This window comes from Megascapheus bottae, chromosome 14 (genome assembly GCF_031878675.1).
Source record: "Megascapheus bottae isolate mThoBot1 chromosome 14, mThoBot2.hap1, whole genome shotgun sequence".
In the NCBI taxonomy this organism is placed as follows: Eukaryota; Metazoa; Chordata; class Mammalia; order Rodentia; family Geomyidae; genus Megascapheus; species Megascapheus bottae.
In genome coordinates this window covers 23,994,621-24,017,355 of record NC_143522.1, presented here as the reverse complement: position 1 = coordinate 24,017,355, position 22,735 = coordinate 23,994,621, and the positions used below count along the sequence as shown (strand labels likewise).

Here is a 22,735-nt window from a genome sequence, read left to right as displayed (position 1 = left end):
CAGCACCACTTCCAGCTATTTCTATGTATATGGTACCAAGGAACCGAGCCCAGATCTTCATGCATGTTAGGCAAGCACTCTTACCACTAGGCCAAACTCCCAGCCCAAGATGTATTTTTAAAAGTAAATTGTTTGAGCCAGGTATAGTGGCTCAGGCCTGTAATCCTAGTTACTCAGGAGGCTGACATCTGAGTATCAAGGTTTAAAGTCAGCCCACGTACAAAAGAACCTAAGACTCTTATTTCAGGTTAACCTCTAGAAAACTGAAAGTGGGGCTTGGCTCACGGGCTGGGCAGTAGCCTTGAGCTGGAGAGCCCAGGGACAGTGCCCAAGATAAGTTCTGGCCTGTGACGCCCCCCCGACACACAAAAAAGTAAATTGTTTGGTAATGTTACACCAATAGCAGGCTTTAAATCCAATAATATAGTATTACGATTATTTTAAGGAAGTTAAAATGTATTTTAAACTATTTCCCCACATATTTACCATTTTTATTACTCCTCAGTCTTTTCTGTAGACGTAAGTTGTCATCCAGTCTCATTTTCTTTCAATTCAAAGAAACTTTAGCATTCACTTTCTTTCTCCTCTTCCTCTTCCTCTTCCTCCTCTTCTTTTTATACAATATAATTTTAAAAGGATGAAAAAGTGCAACAGTGGAGCACACCGGCTGCACTGAACATTGATGAAAGTGAACTGTGTAACGCGTGTGTGGAGATGGGAGGGAGGGAATGAGAGAGAATGAGAGAACAGATGGCACTATGTGGAAGGAAAGGTACTTATTACTTGACATATGTAAAGGTAACCCCACTGTAACACAACAATGAAGTAAATTAGAAAATATATATGTATCATTTTACTGTTATTATTAAGGTGTTTGCTTTCCCCACTTCCTTCCTTCTGCTCCTGCCCACAAATTACGTAGTACATTTTCCACATTGTATTCTGAGTACCATAATTGCACTTGTTCACTCTTCCTCCCTCTATTTCTGCATTCTCCTTTGCCCCCACTTACTTCGTCCCTCTCTTCTTTTCCTCTCTCTACCCCTCCCTTTTATTCCTCCTCCTCCTCCTCCTTCTCTCTTTCCCTCTCCTAACTCACCATACTAGAGTTTGAGCCAAAAGCCTCACACCTGCTAAACAGGCACTCTATTACCTGAAATGCACATCCCAGGCCATTTTGCCTTAGTTAATTTTAGGATAGGATCTCTTGCTTTTGTCCAGAGCTAGCTTCAGACTGTAATCCTCCTACCTATGCATCAAATGGAGCTGGAGTTGCAAATACTTGCCTGTAACATAAGATGAGGTCTTCCTAACGTTTTTAGACTAGCTTTGAACCACACTCCTTCCACTCTCTACCTCCTAATTACCTGGGTTTATAAGCATGAGAACCACACCCAGCCCTTCTTTTAGCATTTTTACAGTACAGATCTGCTGTCAATGAATTCTCTGATGTCTTACCCACCCCAACCCCGCCGCTCTGCAAAAACAAAATAACCTTTATTATTAGCTTTTAAACTTTTACTTCTTAAACTTTATTAAGATATAATTCACATACCTTTCAACTTACATTTGTTTTTCAGTCATAGGGCTTAAACTCTGGGCCTGGACAACGTCCCTGAGTTCTTCAGCTCAGTGGTGTAATACTTGTTGGGGGTCAACATCCTCCAAGCTCTGGAGTTGGTGCTAGACTAGAATGGTAGACGGCTCAGAAAAAGACTGCGAAAAAGAATACTTCTGAGATAGTATATAACACTATCCCATAATGCAATCCTTTTTGTACCACCCTACTCCTTAAGCCACAGTGTCACTTTCTGATTTCAGGTGGTTAAGAGGTGGTTAGAGATAAGAGTCTCCCAGACTTCAGTGCTCAGGCAGGCTTTAAATTGAGATCCTCAGATCTCAGCCTATTGAGTAGCTAGGATTACAGGTGTGAACCACCTCACCCAACTCAACTTACCTATTTAAAATACACAATTCATTTGTTTTAATGTATTCATAGAATTGGGCCATCATTGTACAAATAATTCTAGGACATTTTTTAACACCTTGAAAAGAAAACTCAAGTTCATGAACTCTCACCCCCAGGCAATCACTATTTAGGTTTGTTTTTGTCTCTGTGTATTTACTTTCTTCACAAAAATTTCATGTAAATGTAATATAGCATGTAGTGTTCATGTCTGCCTCTTTCCGTTTGCAAAATACATTCAAGGACCATTCATGTTGTGGCAACTACCAATACTTCATTCTTTTTTACAAATGAATAATATTCCATTTTATAGAGAGCACAATTTGTTTATCCATTCATCAGCTAATAAACATCTCTTTTGCATGTAATATCTAATGCTGCTGTAAATATTTTTGAAAAAGTTTACATGTGGAAATATGTTTTCATTTCTCATGGATACACAGCCAAGAATGAAATCCTAGAATGTCTTTTTTAAGAACTCCAAGAGCATTTTTCATTGTATATTTCTACCTCTGCTTCTTAGTTTCTTTACATCCTCATCCAAACATTTGTTATGATTTGTCTTTTTATTATATCCATCCCAGTAGGTTTGATGTGCTGTGTCAGTATGGTTTTGATTTCATTTCCCTGATGATTAATGAGGTTGAATATTATTTCATGTGCTTTTGGACATTTAAATATCTTCTTTGGGGAAATAACTATTCCTTACCAAAACTTCCTTGGTTTCTTCTTTTTCTTCAGTCGTAAGTGTTCTTTCTCTGTGTTCTAGACACGGATTCCTTATAAAAACATGTGATTTGCAAGTATTTTGTTTCATTCTGTAGATTGTCTTTTCACTTTCTCAGTGGTGTCCTCTAATCCATAACAGCTTGGAGTGGGAGTGAGGGGAGGGAAAGTGGGAGAAAAACATGGGAAGGAGTATCAATGTTCAAGAAGTAATGTACTCACTACCTGAAGAATGTAAATAGGGTTTTTCATTTTGTTTTTGTTGTGTTTGTTTTAGGAAGTCTACTGATCTTCCTCCCCACCTTTATTTTTGGTTAACACATTCAGGTTTTGTTTTGTATTTTTTTTCTTTTTTGCTAGTCCCGGGGCTTGAACTCAGGGCCTGAACACTGTCCTTGGGCTCTTTCTCAAGGTTAGAGCTCGTGCACTTGAGCCCCAGCACCACTTCTAACTTTTTCTATGTATGTGGTACCAAGGAATCCAACCTGAGTCTTTGTGCATACTAGGAAAGCACTCTACCACTAGGCCAGAGATGCTCCCCTACACCTTTTTTTCTTGTGGTTTGTGGGACTTGAACTCAGTGCCTGGGTGCTATCCCTGAGCTCTTCTGCCCAAGAATAGTACTCTACCACTTTGAGCCATTGCTTCATTTTTGGTTTTCTTTCTTTCTTTTTTTTGGTCAGTCGTGGGACTTGAACTCTGGTCCTGGGCATTACTTTTTGGTTTTTTGATGGTTAATTTGAGATAAGAGTCTCATGACCAGGCACAAATGGCTCACGCCTGTAATCCTAGCTACTCAGGAGGCTGAGATCTGAGGATCATAGCTCAAAGTTAGCCTGGGCACAAAAATCCATGGGACTCTTTTTTTTTTTTTTTTTTTTTTGCCAGTCCTGGGCTTGAGCTCAGGGCCTAAGCACTGTCCTTGGACTTTCTCAAGGCTAGAGCTCTACCACTTGAGCCTCAGCACCATTTCTGGCTTTTTTCTATGTATGTGGTACCGAGGAATCGAACCCGGGTCTTCATGCATGCTAGGCAAGCACTCTACCACTAGGCCAAACTCCTGGCCCATCCATGGGACTCTTATCTCCACCAGAAAACCAGAAGTGAAGCTGTGTCTCAAAGTGGTAGAATGCTAGCCTTGGCCCTGAATTCAAGTCCCACAGCAGACAGAAGTGGGGGGGAAAAAAACAGTCTTACAGACTTTCCTTCTCTGGGCTGCCTTTGAACCAGTCCTCAGATCTCAGCCTTCTGAGTAGCTAGGATTACAGGTGTGAGTCACCAATGCCCAGCTTTATTTTTCCATTCATTTCTCTGCCTTCAATTCAAATGTAGAAAAACATAGACTGACCCAAAGTTACAAAAAATGTATGTCTGTTTTCTTCTCGTTCTGTCATTTTAGTTTTTATTCTTAGATCTTTAGACTGTTTTCAATTCATTTTTGTTGCAACGTGAGCTACAAATCCTTATTTATTCTTCTGCATATTTTCCTTGTCCCATTGGTTCAAATAGCTAGTATTATTCTTTCCCTATTAACTTGTGACATCTTTGTTGGATTTTTTTGTATTGGTCGGGTTACATTCATCAAGTAGTGGGTACATTACTTCTTGAACATTAATACCCCTTCCCATGTTTTTCTCCCAGTTTCCCGTCCCCCACCCCCCAATCATCTTGTTTTTCCCCTTTCCTTCCATATTTCAAATAAACAAACATATATATAATATACCAGGTACTAAGGTCAGATACAGTAACAACATGAGATAAACCCAAAGGGGGAAAAAAAGAGAAATAACTTCACATAATGCATTAAGAACAACCATCACAAAGGCATTTTGAATATCCCTTTTACAACTCACTTGACAGCATTGTTTCTGAGTGAGAAATTAGCTGTGACTTTTATCATTATATATCTCTGGACACAGTTAAGATTTTTGTCACTGCATTCACTCACATGAGATTCACTGAGATTCTCAGCTTCTTGAATTTGTAAGTTTACCAAATTTTGAAAGCAAGACTATAGTCAAAATTTTCTGCCTAGTTTTTCGTCTTTTCTTGCTAGATCCCCAGGTATGCATTTTGAATACATATATTATATTAGCCTACAAATCTTGAAGCTATCCATTATTTTTCTGCCATTTCCCTTTAATTTTTTGAATGGATATTCAAATATTTTAAAAGTTACATGTTAATGAAGATACTATATTGTGTTTCAATATATGAATACATTGTTTAATATTTACATCAAAGCAAACTTTCTATCTTACTCATTATTTCTTTACTGTTAAAATATTTATTTCTGAAGGATAGAAAACATACTGACACCATAGTTATGCTGCTTATTATGACTCTGTTTCCTAGCACTGAGTACTTTCAATTGCTTTTTCTATTTGCAGTATTATTGTTCCCATTTGGGTTTTTTCTGTATTTTTCATTCTATGTTGAGATACATTCTCTCATTAATATATTTTCCTTAAAATAAGGTTGTTGAATTTATTGACTGTTATGGGGATCATTTTGGGGTAGTTGATTATAATTTTTTCTTAAATATCAGTCAACACTTTCCTATTTCTACTTATACTTTATCTTTTTTTGGTTGAAAACTAGACAGTAAATATAATAATATTGTGGCAACTCTAAAATCTTTTTTTCTCCTGAGAAATTACTGTTTTTTTATTGTCAGAGAGAGATTACAGTTACATTTGTCAGGTAGTAGGTATATTACTTCGTGAACACTGTATTTTTATTTTGTCCCCTCCTCATCTCTGTACTGTTTTATTTGATCGTTCTAAGGGACAAGTTACCTTCACACAAACTACAAACCATTTTAGCTACAATTTCAGTGGCTCATATCTCTGCCAGTTATTTTAATGACCTTTGCATTTGAGTAACACAGGATTTGAGCTCCATTTATATTTGAATTTTAGAGTTTATCATTCTTGTGGTTTTGTTTTGTTTTGTTTTTGCCATTCTTGGGCTTGAACTCTGGGCCTAGGTGCTGTCCCTGTGCTGCTTTTAATGAAGAGGAGGGCTCTAGCACTTGAGCCATAGCTTCACTTCCAGCTTTTTTGAGTAGTTTCTTGGAGATAAGAGTCTCACACAGATTTCTGTCCCCGTTAGCTTTGAACTGCAATCCTCAGATCTCAGTCTCATGAATAGCTAGTATTAATAGGCATGAGTCACTGGCATGCAGCTCTTATGGTTCTTTTTTTAAATATTTTTTATTGTAATTAATAAAAGGGTAACATGATTTTTGCCAGATAGAAGGTGCATTAATTCACATACATTGATACCCTTTCACATGTCTTGGTCTTATGGTTCTTTTTAACCTGGGATTTTCCTATTAAAATTTCAAGTAATCAGCCAATCTTACTTCTTTCTCTTAATCGTCAAGTCAGAAATGCTTCAGCTTTGTGCTACTACCTAAGCATGAGGATATAATATTCTATTAAGGGTTGTATTATTATGTGTAACTAAGTAACATTTTCATTATTTCCAGTCTTATGTTATTATAATGATGCAAAAATATCTTTGTTGTTTCACTTGTCTACGGGTATAATATAGGGAATGTTTCTAAAGTAAAACTGCAAATAAGAGGTATATGTATTTAGATAACTTTATTTCACTTTAGTTCATGTTAAAATTAACATTGTAAAATATTGTTTTCTGATATCCTCTTTATTCAAGTTCAGTGATCGGGTTTTCTGGTTAATTGATATTCCTAGAAAAAACATCACAAGAAATACAGGTAAGAGTGTTCTGAATTTATTTATTTATTTATTTATTTATTTATTTATTTTGTGCCAGTCCTGGGCTTCAGCTCAGGGCCTGAGCACTGTCCTTTGACAGTAGGCTAGAGCTCTACCACTTGAGCATCCGCACCACTTCCACCTTCTTTCTATGTATGTGTTACCGAGGAATCGAACCTGGGTCTTTGTGCATGCTAGGCAAGCACTCTACCACTAGGCCAAACTCCCGGCCCCTGTATTAATTATTTTTACAGGATTATTAAATTTAGCAAAACAGTTATTATACTTCAAAATTATTCCTTATCCCATGTAAATGTCCCATATAGTATGTAGGAAATAAGAAAAGTAATTTGTGGTCTCACCGAAACTCAAATGTCACTGGTCTTCCTGCATTTTATCAAGGAATTTTATTTTAGATTGATTGTTCTCAGATAACATACTATCCTTTAAAATTATTCTCTATAATTTAGAAATTGCATTAAGAAATGTAGTAGGGGATAGGCAAGAAACAAAGAAAATAATTTAAAGTGAGGAAAAAGAATAAACTTATTTTAGTCACAGAACTCAAGGACAAAAATTTAGGCCAAACAATAGGAAGGAATTAGAAATAAGAAATAGAACCCAAGGTATAACTTTTTCTCAGACTCTCTTATCTATATTTTATTTTGTTAAATTATTTTATTATTATAAAGGTGGTATGCAGAAGGGTTATAGTTATTATCTATATTTTCTGAAAATCAGTGTTTACCTTTATTTTTCCACTCATGGCCTAAGCACTGTCCTTGGGCTTTCTCAAGGCTAGAGCTCTACCATTTGAGCCACAGAACCACTTCCAACCTTTTCTATGTGGGTGGTACCGAGTAATCAAATCTGGGTCTTTGTGCATGCTAGACAAGCACTTTACCACTAGGCTAAACTCCCGGCCCAATATATTCATATTTATGTTTTTTTGCAGACTGGAAAACTGTTGTATTGTTCCATATTTTCCTTAGAGGCCTGCCCAATTCCAAATTCCTCGAACAACTCTTCAGCTTTGAGTGAAAAAGTCAAGAAAGGAACATGTGCCCTGAGTACAAGCCCCAGTATTGTCACACACACACACACACACACACACACACACACACACACACACACACACACACAAAATTAAACTAACTCTCACTAGTATAAAGATACAACATTGGACTGGAGGAGGCATGGAAGATCACCTATCTAGCTAGAAGGGTATTAGAATAAAGAAAGAGCAGAGAACGACCTAAACAGACCAGATCAACTTTAATGGAAAGTTGAAGAGAAATGCCATAGTGACCTGAAGAGAGGTAGGAGAGGCCAGGGTGAAGGGAGTTAAGTGATTGGTTGAGGGCAGGGTCCCAGGTGGCTGGAGGGTTCAAAGAGTTACAGGTCTGGCTCTGGAAGTCTGTTGTTTGAGCAAGTCTTCTAGCCTCGCTCTCAGTGACTATCACCTGAGATAGTGGGGGAGCTGGCTTTCATATTTAGATTAAGATTTGGGGATAAAGACTGAGCTGGAGAATTTTGGGAAGATCCACCTGGGGAAGGAGCCAAGCCATGAGCAATACTGAGTTATAAAAATAAAGCAGAATCCTGTCAGACATTAGACAATTGAAACAGTTGTGGTCACATGTTATTTTTACTGGTACCATTCATTTACAAGCTTTAATTTTTAAATTTATGTTGTAAAGATGATATAGAGAAGGGTTACAGTTACATAGGTCGCGTAAAATATATACTACTATATAGTGTCCAGTTCTGGGGTCTCAAAAGTAGATAGAATTGTGTAGTAACTATAGTCAAGTTTTAGCAGTTTAATGGGTGCTACTCTCCTTCAGAGTCAGGGACAAATTTAACTATAAATGGAGTGATGAAAATAGCTCTTTATATGAACTATTATAATTCCACAATTACATTTATTTATGAGAACTCAGTTGCCCAGAACTTAGCATAATTTGTTGCAGATTTGCCTATGTTGTAGTTTCTCCCATTTTCTTTCTTGGGTAGTATTCTGTTGGAGGGTTGTGCCATAGCCATTTTCATTAAAGGGCATTTCAATTTTCCCAACTTGGGGCAATTATAAATGGAGCCACTACTAGATAATATGGAGCATTATCTAAATGCATTTAATAAGGTCTATATGGGATCTACTTACTTTTGTGTGTGTGTTTGTTTGTTTGTTTGTTTGTTTTTGCCAGGGCCTGGGCTCTGTCCCTGATTTTCTATTGCTCAAGGCTAGCATTCTACCATTTGAGCCACAGCACCAATTTGGCCTTTCTTTTTGAGTAGTTTGTCAGAGTTGAGAGTCTCCAGGACTTTCCTGCCTGGGCTGGCTTCAAACCATGATCCTCATAGCTCAGCTTCCTGAGTAGCTAGGATTAAAGGCATGAGCCAAGGGCGCCTGGTTACTTGTGTTTAATTGACATTTTCCTAGTAAACCAATCACATTAATAATTTTTGTGTGTATATTTACCATTTAGTCATAGTAAATGCTTTAATTTTTGTAAGTTTGTTATATATTCTGATTCAAGTCAAAGATAGATAATTTGTAAATATTTTCTCCTATTCTGTGCCCTTTTAATTAAGTTCTTGTGGTTTTAACTTATTTTGGGTGATACTGGAGATTGAACTTGGGATTTTATGCTTACAAGGTAGGTGCCCCTCTACTTGAGTCTTTTCACCAAGCTTTTTTGTGTTGTTTTTGAGATAGGGACTTACTTTATGCTAGGGCTGGCCTACACTCTGATCCACCTCTTAGTACTTCCTTGTGTCACTATTGCTGGCATGACGGTCATGTATCACAATACACAGATATTATTTGAGATAGTCCAGAGTTCAGCTATTGGTTGAGATGGTATCCAGTTCATTATTTTTAATGATTCCATTTTATCTCTATTATTGGTAGACTTATACTTTTAACTTTCATCTATGAGTGTCTGTACTGTAGAGTCTACACTATATATTATAATCAATAATCCTTTATTTTAAACAATATAGTTGTAGTTTTCACATTTTAACAGATTTATTGAGAGATAGATCACAGTTCATACAACGTTCCTATTTAAAGAGTGCATCTAATCATTTTAATACATTTTCAAATCTGTACAATCATCCCAAAAATCCATTTCAGAGCATTTCATCATCCAAGAAGAAATTTCCATTTTTTTTCCTCCCAACACTCATCTGTCCTTTGGGAAAAGACAATGCCCTAGATTTAAACAATCACTTATCTATTCTCTATCTTCATATGTTAGTATTTTCTGCACTTTTCCTCCTTCTATATACTATAATTATTATCTTTTACTAATGTCTCCTCACCTCTCCATAGCATCCAACCACCAGATCCTCTAATAACTTCCATTCCACCCTATTCTAGGAGATCTATTCTTTGAGATTCTCCATATGCGTGAGATCATATAATGCTGATTATTTGTGCCTGGCTTATTTCCCTTAATACAATGTTCTCCAGTTTTATCTGTGTTGTTACAAGTAACGGGATTTCATTTATTATGGCTTAACAACTGCCTTTTGTGTATATATTCCATATTTTCTCTATTTGTTTTTTTCAATTCATTTTTTAATTCACAGATAGACACTTAATATCACTCCATATTTTGGTTCTTTTCTATTTTGAATATTTTATTTTCCTTAATGCTTATGTCGATGTACATTCCATTTATTCGAATCCTTTGTAGCACTTCCTTTTAAGTTTAAGAATTAGTATTACTGTCCCTGAGCTCTTCAGCTGAAGGCTAGCACTCTACCACTTGAGCCATAGCACCACTTCTGGTTTTCTAGTGGTTAATTGGAGATTAAACACTCTTCCTTGCCTAGATTGGCTTCAAACCACAACCCTCAGATCTCACACATAGGATGACAGGCATGAACCATGGATGCCCAGCGATGATTACTTTTTTTTTTAGCATACCCTGACCCTATTATATATTTTTTATTAAAGAATTTATTAACATTGATTTTTTACATCATATTTCAAATGTCATTTTTAACAAACAAGTATTCAAGAAGGTAATCATTATATAATCACTGGCACTTAGATTTTAGAACATATTTAAAATTAAGCTGGGGTTTGTATGTCATAAGTACATATTAATGTCTGTATTATATTTTTATCTAGTTCTAAACTTACCTATTTTTTTGTGCCAGTCCTGGGGCTTGAACTCAGGATCGGGGCATTGTCCCTGAGCTTTATTACTCAAGGCTAATGTGCTACCACTTGGCACAGCTCCATTTTTAGCTTTTCAGTAATTAATTGGGGATCAGTAGCTCATGGACTTTATGCCCAGGGTGGCTTTGAACCATGATCTGCAGATATCAGCCTCCTGAATAACTAGGATTATAATCACAAACCTCTAGGACCAGGCTCAGAGACATGCATTATAGCCGTGTTCTACCACTTAGCAATATCCCCTAGTTCTAAAGTTACTTTTTTTCATTGTTTAACAAAAGGAATTTTCATTGTTATTGTAAAGGTGATATACAGAGCTAAAGTTACTTTTTTTAAAGAATTTATTAATGTTGATTTTTAAATCATATTTTAAATGACAAGTTTAACAAACAAGTGTTCAAGGAAGGAATCTCTATTTACAATCACTGGAAGTTAGTATTTAGAACTTAATCAAAAGTAGGCTAAGGGTTTGTATGTCATAGAAACATATTAATTTAAGAAATAAAGCATTATGTCACGATGATTACTTTTAAATAACATTACACTACTTCATAAGGTCTTAATTTGTTTTTAGCAACAGCAGCTCTAGGGGAAAAATTATTTCTCCATTATGTTATTACTAGAATGTTTGTGGGAAACCTGACACACAAATGCAGTCAAAATAGTTGTAAAAGTTATCCTTGCTGGTAATGTTCACTAATCCTTAAATTTCACTAACAGGACATTTTTTAAGTATCTGATTGTTTCTTTCTTTATTTCCAGATATTGCAGCTACGGAACAATGGCTAGTGAGAATTTCCTTACATCAAGGACTGAATATTTATACTACTGAAGGAACTCTGTTGGATAATGTTCGAGGTAAATATCAGGACTCTATTGGATCACCTTCAGAGAGCCTCCCTCATCTTACGGGTTTCTGAAAGATTACCTGGAGAGAAATAACATGCATATGAAGCCCCGAAAGAATTCAGAAAACAAACATTCAAAGGCCCTTCAGCTATATAGTCTAGTGAAAGTTAAAGCTGGGGCTGGGGGTTTGGCCTACTGGTAAAGTGCTTGACTAGCAGATACAATAGACCTTTCCCAGTTTGTGCCTCTACTCAACCTTTGCTTTATTGAAGAAATCACATCTGATTGGTTTTTCCTGTTAGTCCACTCTCAACTTCCTTCTGTTTTCTAGAAGCTTCTAAATCTCAATGCCAACAATGATAACTTCCCCTGTTCCACACTGCTACTCCAGATTAATCCTCTCTCATCTTTTTCTATTTTGTGCTCCCTTCCTGGAGGTACAACAATACCAGATTAATGAATGGTATTAATGAGTGTACCACAATACCAGGTAGTATGATACCAGATTGATGAGTGGTATTTATCTCCTTGCTCTGAAGATCCATTTAATATACTTGCCTCACACTAGTAAGGACCAGATATTGAGCTGATAAGGACAAATATTATACTGGATCTTAACCAAAAGCATCACATTAAAAAAAATCTACTGCTCTTTCAATGGGGTTGTAGAAAGAAAGGTAAATGTGAGTTACTGAAGCAGAAGCTGCTCTTAAAATTATACATGTGCCTATCTTATGAACCAATAATTCTATTTCCAGGGACAGATCTTGTGACCAATGATGTTTTAAACACTGTGGCCAGAGCAGTATCTCCCACGGACTTTCCCAACTCCCCTTGAGGGAATTAGACTTTATTCCTTCTCTTCTGGAAAATAAGACTTTTCTCTATTCTTTTTTTTTTCTTACCTTTCTCTATTCTTAGTTGATGAGTGAGATCATACTGTGGTAAATTTTAATATATAGAATTGTTTCTTTACATATTTTATTTTTTTGGGTGTTTTTTTTTGCCAGTCCTGGGCTTGAGCTCAGGGCCTAAGCACTGTCCTTGGACTTTCACAAGGCTACAGCTCTTCCACCAGTTCCAGCTTTCTCTATGAATGTGGTACCAAGGAATCAAACCCAGGCCTTTGTGCATGCTAGGCAAGCACTCTACCACAAGGCCCTATTACATAGTTTCTTTAAAGCAGTTTGAAAGACAAATAATTAAGCTTTATTTTGCAAGAATGTGACCACAATTTAAACTTCTACATTTGACTTCCACAGAACCTATTCTTCAATGGACTCTGGGAACTATAGTGACACCACAACAGCTTCTTTCATTATCTCAACATGTGAGGGATCTCAAAGTGACAAAGTGCCCCTGTGCCAATGATGTAGCATTAATTGGCTTTGTTTTGAATTCCACATATAAAGGTAAGTTTGCAGATTTACAGAATATTGGAAGTAGCTAGAACTTGTATTTGTTAAAGATCATGATAAAAGGGGGACACCTCACAATTGTGAGTTCTTAAGCAAGAAATACTAAAGTTAAGAACTGACACATTAGGGCCGGGAGTTTGGCCTAGTGGTTAAAGTGCTTGCCTAGGATGCATGAAGACCCAGGTTCAATTCCTCGGTACCACATACATAGAAAAAAGCCGGAAGTGGTGCTGAGGCTCAAGTGGTAGAGCTCTAGCCTTGAGAAAAAACCCAAGGACAGTGCTCAGGCCCTGAGCTCAAGCCCAGGACTGGCAAAAAAAAAAAAAGAACTGACACATTAAAGAGCAGGGGACTATATCAATAAAAATATAATTTGTAACAAAAGATCATGATAAAGTGTCAGTACAAAATAAATGCATAAAAAATGGAAAATATTTCCTAAAAATGCCTATAAATTTAATCCATATCAGTTTCCCTTGTCTGATTGTATGTTATACTAAGTAAGTAAGTAAGCAGGTATAATGGCTTCTTGTTAATAGTGGCTTAAATTTCTCCATTTTACTCATCTTCTGCTCTCTGGGAAAATTGTCACTTCTTTTTTTTAATTTAATTTTATTGTACAAGCTTTACAGAGGAATTACAATTACATAAGTAAGGTAATGAGTACATTTCTTGCCAAACATTTTTACCTCCTCTCTGGTTTTTCTCTCATTTTCCCCTGCTTCCCATCCTGACTTTTCCCATCCCCATTCTTTATTGTTTCTAACCTATATGTTATTGGTGTGACATAGAAAAATAGGTATTATTCGGGCCTGGAGTTTGGCCTAGTGGTAAAGTGCTTGCCTAGCATGCACGAAGACCCGGGTTCGATTCCTTGGTACCACATACATAGAAAAAAGCCAGAAGTGGTGCTGAGGCTGAAGTGGTAGAGCTCTAGCCTTGAGAAAGTCCAAGGACAGTGCTCAGGCCCTGAGCTCAAGCCCAGGACTGGCAAAAAAAAAAAAGAAAAATAGGTATTATTCATCAAACACCACATTTTGAGAGGTTGAATCCGAGTCGTTATTGGAGAGCTGGCTGCTGAAGGTAGATGCTTGTCTCAAAGAACTGCAGCCCTTCAAATACACTTAACGCAGTCAGAAAACTGAGCCATGTGAGCACTAACTGGGCCCCTATTCCAATATTTTATCCAGGTCATTTTATATCTACTAGTCACCAATTCCAATTTTAATATAAAAATCAAAAGAATTTAAAAATATTAAAAACAAAGTAACTCATTTGCTATGCATTGTTAATATTTCTATTTACATAAAAAAAGCTATGGAAGGGCCAGGAGTGTAGCCTAGTGGTTTGCCTAGCATGCATGAGGCCCTGGGTTCGATTCCTCAGTACCACATACGCAGAAAAAGCAGAAAGTGGAGCGGTGGCTCAAGTGGCAGAGTGCTAGCCTTGAGCAAAAAATGTATAGTGTCCAGGGACACTACCCAGGCCCTGAGTTCAAGTCCCCGGACTGGCGACGGCGCGGGGGAAGGAATAATTAGAATGGATATAGATGCATGCTGACTAGAATAACAATACATAAAAACCACCCATCAAAGACAAATTCAAGATTCTCTTTTCTTTTCTACACAGTCCCCAGCTCTACTTAAAACTACCTGTACTCATACACTGGAGAAGCATAGAATTGCCAGCAACTATTTGTTGATTAGTCTCATTTTTCAAGTTCATCTGGCTAGTCTCACTTTAAATCACACCACCCACCAGGTCCTCAGGCCTGCCTATTACTCTTCCCTTGAATATTTACTCTCCCACTCCGCAAGGTAGTCTTATCACACCTCCTCCCACTTCTGCAGCACTTGGCATCCTCTTTTCTCCCCTCTCACTCTCAGTGGTACCTTCATCAAGTGCTTCACAGAGGAAATAAACCTTCCCACAGGAACTCCTATAGTGCCCTACCTGCATATCTCCCTTTTTAATTGAATTCATACTGACACAATTTGTCTTTGCCCTGCAGCACTTGCTGTAAGACTTGCCTCTGCTGCTGTCAAAGGCCACCCTCACTCCTTAAGTCCCTGCCCTATTTGTTCCAGCCACCTCAAGGAGTTAGCTCTAGAATCTATTTTGTACTCCTGACTTTCTCTTCTGAACAAAATGCCACACTCTCCCTCCACATGCCAAGAAGCTCCAACATTACCCAGTTCCACAAAACCTACCTTGTTGTCTGTTCTCTTTCACAATGTAATTCATGGGAGAAATTTATCCTAGATGGTGCTGCTTCACCCATTTGACTTCCTTCTCTACATCGTATGTGTTTCCACCAGCATCCCAGAACAATTCTCAAGATCACTCATCTCTCCGTCTCCATCTCCATCTCCCACAGCCACGTCCTCATCCTCCCAGCAGCACTGACATGGTGGGCACATTGTCCTCCTTTGCTCTCCATCAAGAGCTTTCCTGACACCACCTTCAGTTGCTTTTCCATTTATTCATTGATCACATCTTCGCTCTCAAGGCTGACTCCTCTTCAGGGAGATCTCTACATGCTGAGGTAGCTAGGGCTTTGTTTTTGCCCTTTCTCCCTCTCTCTGTCTCTCTCTGTCTGTCTCTCTCTCTCTGTCTGTCTCCCCCCCCCCACCTCTCTCTCTCTCTCTTTGACATCAGCTTCCATAGCCCCAAAATACAATTGTGGACAGCTTGTCATAGGGAGTATAACTGCTAAAAATATTAACCAACAGAAAGTGGTCCTTTTCTTGCTTATTGCACCATTGACTATTTAAAAACTTTATAGGAGAATGGTCACCTGACAGCATGCTGGATATCCCTGTTCATTCCCAGGTACCTGTAAAACTCCACTTCATGTTTAGAAGAATGAAGCATATCTTTAGCTTTCTTCTTCCTGGAAAAGAACTGAGAGTTAAGGAGTCACACTTCAAAATATGATTTGCCCTACATTCATCTTATGGAAACAAACTATACATGCTCAAGTGTCCTCAGCACCCCTGACCCCTACTTCCAATAGTTATACCTAATCACAAAACCTCATGTTAACACTCCATATATATTTACTTATCTGTTATCTTTAAGTAGTTGTGCAGAGGAGCTGCCATTTAACAAAACAGTTTATGCATACAGCTATAGCCAAGGACAGGTGGAGTCATGGGATAATGTGCTTTCTGTGTTTACCATATTCCCTCTTATTGTAAGAGATTCTCATAAGGCTTTAGTCACTTTTTCCTATTTTTAAAAATCACAAACATTAAAGTTGAATCACAGTTTTTCCCCTCTTAGGAATTTACATTTTCTCCTTTGAAGTTCACTTATTAGTTATCAAAGCAGCACTCATGAGCTAAGAACAAACACTACTTTATATGTATTACTTTTTGCTTAGAAGTGGATTGTAGGAGAAAAAAATATTTCCTGTGCTCTTAAGTTCAATATCTCCAAATTAAACTAACAAAAAGAAAAACTGAGTGGAGAAAAAGCATGTGCTTTTATTAATAATTTCTTGAACAGGAGCTCACAGAAAAAAGGAAGCAAAGTCAGTGGCTCACGCCTGTAATCCTAGCTACTCAGGAGGCTGAGATCTGAGGATCACAGTTCAGAGCCAGCGTGGGCACTAAAGTCTGTGAGACTCTTATCTCAAATTAACCACCAGAAAACCAGAAGTGGTGCAGTGGCTCAAGTGGTAGAGTGGTAGCCTTGAGCTGAAGAGCTTAGGGACAGCGTCCAGGCCCGGCGTTCAAGCCCCATGACCAACCAAAACAATAAAATGAAATAAAATTCAAGTGATTGAGTTTACACATCACATCATTTCAATACAGGAAGGGCATGTGAGCTCCCAAGAACAGTAAGTTGTGTGGAACAAATGAGGAAATAATGTGAGGGAACTAATGAATGACTGGCTTGTCTTAGTGAGATCTGGTGATAAGACGTTCCTTATCCAGAATAATAAAAGTGCTTGTCATTTCCTGTACAACTGGTGCCCTGCATGTAGGCAGATGACACGAGGGCAGAGCCTACATCTATGTACTATTCAAATCCTTACCTCACAGTAGGCTAGCCAGGCGCTACCTGCCTCTAACCCTAGCTACTTCAGAGGCTGAGATCTGAGGACCCATGGTTCAAAGCCAGTCCAGGAAGGAAAGTCCATGAAACTCTCACTTCCAGTTAACCACCAGAAGACCAGAAGTAGAGCTGTGGCTCAAAGTGATAGAATGCTAGACCTGAGAAGAAAGAAGAAGCTCAGGGACAGTGCCCAGGTCTGAGTTCAAGCCCCATGACTGACCAAACAACAACAAAACAAAGCAAGACACAGTAGTCTATTTCACAATGGTATATTCTATTGCTTATTGATATAAAAAAAAGCAAACTTTAATTAAGTACAGTTCAGATTATGCTCTTTGGCTAAACAATACATTAAAAGGAGTTATTTTAAAAAACGTTATTCGCAGATGCCACTACTCTAGGAGTCAATGGAATGAGTAGCTAAAATCCTGTGGTATGACCTGTGCCTTACTTATCTCTCCAGTGCCTGGGGAAGTGAGATTCAAACTGAGGAGAGTTTAGGTGAAGAAGAGAAAGGAGATTGGGAGCTGGAGGAAGGGGAGGAGGGGAGGAATGGCTGGGTGGGAAATGAGGAAGAGAGTGAAGTGGGGAAGAGAATGAGATGTAGAAGGGTAGGAGTAAAAGGCTAGCTCTGCGTTTCCTCACCCTCATTTCCTATTCCTTCACTATAGGTGTTTTCATCGGCCTCACCTACTCTGGATTCTGGAATTACAGTGATACCACGTGGTATGATATGACAGATACCATCTATTCGCATCTTCGGCAAGGTAACTTCTCGGGGACCATTATTCAACACTTCCCTTATAGCCACATTTGACCCGTATTGATGAAGTATTTATTAAATGCCTACTTTTCCTCCCCTTTTTAACACATGGTATGATTTGATTTCTTTCTGTAGCATATTCACAGCTTACAGTGATTGACTTAGTCTTAACAAATCATTATCTAATTCTCCTCACCTCATTGGGTCTTTTTGTAAGTGGAGATCTACGCCAGGCAAACAACGACGTCATACAGGTCATAAAGGTATGAAAACCTCCATGAATAATTGTTTTCCTTAAATGTTTTTTGCAACGTAAAGAGAAGTATTTGGCTTTTGAATAAAAAAAAATGTAAAAAGGGCCAGGAATTTAGCCTAGTGGTAGAGTGCTTGCCTAGCATGCACAGAGACCCAGGTTTGATAGCTCAGTACCACATACATAGAAAAAAAAAGCTGGAAGTAATAGCTGAGGCGCAATGGTAGAGCAAGTGGTAGAGCTCTAGCCTTGAGAAAGTCCAAGGACAGTGCTTAGGCCCTGAGCTCAAGCACAGGACTAGCAAAAAAAAAAAAAAAGTAAAAGTGGGACTGGGAGTTTGGCCCAGTGGTAGAGTGCTTGCCTAGCATGCACAAAGCTCTGGGTTCAATTTCCTGGAACCACATACACACAAAAAGCCAGTAATGGTGCCATGGCTCAAGTGGTAGAATGCAGAAAAAGCCCAAGGACAGTGCTTAGGCCCTGAGTTTAAGGCCCAGGACTGGCAAAAAAAAAAAAAAAGTAAAAGTGGGCCGGGAGCATGGCCTAATGGTACTGTGTTCACCTAGCATGCACAAAGCTCTGGGTTCAATTCCCTGGAACCACATACACAGAAAAAGCCAGAAGTGGTGCTGTGGCTCAAGTGGCAGGCACTGTGGATCACGCCTGTAATCCTAGCTACTCAGGAGGCTGAGATCTGAGGATCACAGTTCAAAGTCAGCCCAGATTCTAAAGACCATGAGACTCTTATTTCCATATAACCACTAGAAAACTGGAAGAGGTGCTGTGGCTCAAGGAGTTGGGTGGTAGCCTTGAGCTGAAGAGCTCAGAGACAGCACCCAGGCCCAGAGTACACAACTGAGAAGGAAAAAAAATGTAAAAGCATAGTAGAGGTATTTTTCCCTTTCCCTCATAGTATTGAATGTACAACTTGGAAATGGTGCTAGTTTTATGGTGGTATGCATTTATAGTAAGATTTAAATATATACATGTAGAAAATATGTTTTATCTATTTTTTTTCTTTCCCATACTGGGGCTTGAACTTGGGGCCTTACATACTTGCTTAGCATTTTTGTTCAAGGCTGGTACTCTACTCCTTGAACAAAACATTCACTTGCAGCTTTTTGCTGGTTTTTTGGAAATAAGAGTCTGATGAAGTTTCCTGTCCAAGCTGTCTTTGAATTACAATCCTCAGATCTCAGCCACCTGTGTAGCTAAGATTACAGTCCTGAGCCATCAGTGCCCAGCTTATTTCTTTACAGAATCCTAAGATGCTATAACATAAGTTATAAAGCTAAAAGTAATCACTCTGAGATACAGACACACCAGTTGCCTTAAAGGATCCTTATACCTTGTATATAAGTATTGAAGTAGCATCCTACACTACATACATATGTACAATTACTACATGTCAAATAAAATTAGAACAGCAACCACAAAAGGCCTGTAGATATCTGAGGCTCTGTCCTTCCCGGAACCTTGGTGTAGGGCAACTCAAAATTGTCCTGCCAGGAAGTAAGGAAAAGTGAAGTTGAGTCTGTTCAACAAGGACTATCCTCAGAGAAGATTAGACATATTTCTCAGGCAAAAAAAAAGAAAGAAAAAAGAAAAAGAACATATAAATTGTTGAGATTAAAAGGCCCAGAATATGTTTAGGTAAAGCTATGCAACTGCTGGGATGTAGTTCAGTGGCAAAGCACTTGCCTAGCAAGTGCAACATCCTCGGTTCAATCCCAAATAAAAGACCAAAAAAAAGAGGCTGGGAGTTTGGCCTAGTGGCAGAGTGTTTGCTTAGCATGCACCAAGTCCCAGGTGCAATTCCTTAGTACCACATACATAGAAAAGGTTGGAAGTGGTGTTGTGGCTCAAGTGGTAGAGCTCTAACCTTAAGAAAGCCCAAGGACTGGCAAAAGAAAAAAAGCTATGCATTATGAATACTATGGAATTCTTAAAACATGTTGATAAGGCCAGGAGTTTGGCCTAGTGGTAGAGAGCTTGCCTAGCATGGTTGAAGACTCAGGTTCAATTCCTGGGTACCACATACACAGAAAAAAGCTGGAAGTGGTGCTGTGGTTCAAGTGCTAGAGTACTAGCTTGAGGAAAAAGCCCAAGGACAGTGCTCAGGCCCTGAGTTCATGCCCCAGGACTGGCAAATAAGTAAATAAATAAATGAACAAGCTAACAAACATGCTGATAAATATTTCCCTCAACATTATCACAACAGTTAAAAGACAAGGAATCAAAATTCAGGAGCAGGCAGAAGCTAATGGGAAAATAAAGCAGAGGCAATTATACAGACATTATTCACACACTGGGTACTATTGTTTTTATTCAGGTATATAAATATTCATAGCCTCTCTAAGGTCCTACCACTAGTTGCTTAGATAATAGATCCAGCCATTTTGTCTTATCAAGTAATGGGTAAAACAGAGTTGAAGATGAAAGAACAGTCATTGTGTCTTCAATTTAAGGCACTGAGTTAGATAAGGGCTTAAGGCCTGAGTCTTAAACTGTAGTTGGCTGGGAAGAAGTCAGGTGGGAAGAGAAAAGAATAAATGTTAAGTTTGTATCTCTCTTTGCTAAGGTTGGGGGCAGACTCACTGCCTCCCTCCATGCCTCTTACCTCCTCCCTTTAAGCATTTAAAGATAAAACTTTCCACTTAGTACGCACAAGGTCCTGGGTCCATCCCAACTCCACCATAGGAAATAAAAGAAAGCATTTTTTATCTTAATCTTTTCTGAAATCTCATCAAGGTATAAATGAATTGATAAAATGGTAAAATAAAGGAAAGACTAAAAGGGGAATCTTCAGGATACTATGTCTATTATATCAAAGGCTTTCTCTCAGGTTTGACCATCTTACTGCTAGAATAGAAAAATCTCTACATTTTCTTAGGTACAATTTGAATTGTTATGTTTTGTAGTGCCTCATACGCAAGCAACAATTTAAGTTTCTTTTCTCTTTTTCTTTCTAGCTCTCAAAGGCAGACTTTTGTGGCTTTGAAAGGGTAAGAAACTTCATTTCCGAGTGTTCAATGACAGATGTATTCAGCCAGAAACTAGAAGCTCATATCTATAATCCTAGCTACTCAGGAGGCTGAGATCTGAGGATCAGGTTTGAAGCCATCCTGGACAAAAAAGTTCATGAGATTTCTTTCTTTTTTTTTTTTTTGTGTGGGTCATGGAACTTGAACTCGGCCTGCTCGCTATCTTTGAGCTGAAGACCTAAAGGCTACCAACACTACCCATGAGCCAAGCCCCACTTTCCGATTTCTAGAGGTTAATTGAAGATAAGAGTCACAGGTCTGGGCCAGGAGTTTGGCCTAGTGGTAGAGTGCTTGCCTAGCATGCATGAAGACCCAGGTTCGATTCCTCGATACCACATACATAGAAAAAAGCTGGAAGTGGTGCTGAGGCTCAAGTGGTAGAGCTCTAGCCTTAAGAAAGTCCAAGGACAGTGCTCAGGCCCTGAGCTCAAGCGCAGGACTGGCAAAAAAAAAAAAAAAAAAAAAAAAAAGAGTCACAGGTCCTTTTGTGCCCAGGCTGACTTTTGAACCTTGATCCTCAGATCTCAACCACCTGAGTAGCTAGGATTTCAGGCATGAGCCACCATGGCAAGTCCTTGAGACTTTATCTCCAATTAATCACACAAAAAAGTTAGAAATAAAGGAAATAAAAAAAAGTTAGAAATGAAGCTGTGTCTCAAGTGGTACAGCATTAGCCTTGAGTGAAAAAGCTAAGGGATAGTTCACAGGCCTTGAGTTCAAGCCTGATGGAGATATGATGAGCTGTAATACATTAAATCTCTGTACAAGTTATTCCTGCTACTGAAATATTATTTACAACTTGAACTAAAATAGTTTCTAGCCAATACCAGGCAGTTCTGTTTCAAGAAAAAGGTGTCCCTTCTCATATCAGAAACCACCCTTGTTCCTTACTGTGTATTTTGTCCAGGCTATTGTAGTTGCTCCAGCCATGTTCTGCACAAGGGACCCAGCTAAGGAGGGTGGTGTCTGGAATCTGTTCAATTTCTTCCCAGTCTACCTGCTGTGGTCCTGATCTGTGCCCACTTGGAGTAAGGGACACAAAAATGTCTTCCACTCTAGCAACGTATCTTTCCCCAGCAGAGATTTTAGAGAATTTTCCATTTTCTATCACTTCTCTGTTGAAAGTCAAACTTTATGGTTCAGCTAAGTGTCACCTCTAGGAACACATCAGCTGAGTTTGGAAACTACAAACAGAATTGTGAGTAGCCTGTGGCCTGTCCACTCACTTTCTGTGCAGAGAAACAGGTATTTCCTAGGAACTGACTTACTGCCCTGCTAATGAGAGAAAGGTGAACAGAAGAACTGGGAAAACCAGACAGGAAAAGCTGCCTTACATTCAAAAGAACTGACAGCAACACAGTGAGCTCCTCTTCCTTAGCCTCTTATCAGTAGATTCAGCCAACTATGAATTAAAAATACTAGGGGAAATATGCATATGAAATGAACACATACAGATGCTCTTCTTGTCATTGTTCCCAGGGCAGCATAGCAAATAACAGCTACTTTTTCAGCCTCAGGTGTGATGTTACAGTACCAGAAATGGGCCAGCAACATTGAGAACAAGGCCTTTTGCAACTCAGGGCAGCCAAAGATCCAGAAGTGGTGGAACCTACAGAGGGCTGGGCTTACAGAGCTCTGGGGGCTCTGAGGTGTTTCTCAGCCTTTGGAATAGGGCTGAAAGATGGCTGCAAAGGATGGCATCTTCCAGGGGTGAGG

The 22,735-nt window shown here is 38.6% G+C and overlaps 1 protein-coding gene and 1 pseudogene across 1 annotated transcript in view; one reads left to right on the top strand and one right to left on the bottom strand.

The window, feature by feature from the left end:
* The window catches only part of LOC150054821 (cation channel sperm-associated auxiliary subunit beta-like), a 68,335-nt gene that overhangs the window by 9,727 nt on the left and 35,873 nt on the right, over nt 1-22,735 (top strand). Inside the window, exons 5-10 of the mRNA XM_090344712.1 lie at nt 6,374-6,434; nt 11,393-11,488; nt 12,742-12,891; nt 17,631-17,726; nt 17,858-17,976; nt 20,948-20,980. Of these exons, the coding sequence (XP_090200838.1) occupies nt 6,374-6,434; nt 11,393-11,488; nt 12,742-12,891; nt 17,631-17,726; nt 17,858-17,976; nt 20,948-20,980 (555 nt within the window). The remainder of the gene's footprint in view (nt 1-6,373; nt 6,435-11,392; nt 11,489-12,741; nt 12,892-17,630; nt 17,727-17,857; nt 17,977-20,947; nt 20,981-22,735) is intronic.
* Nucleotides 11,895-12,117, bottom strand: LOC150054822 (U2 spliceosomal RNA; annotated as a pseudogene).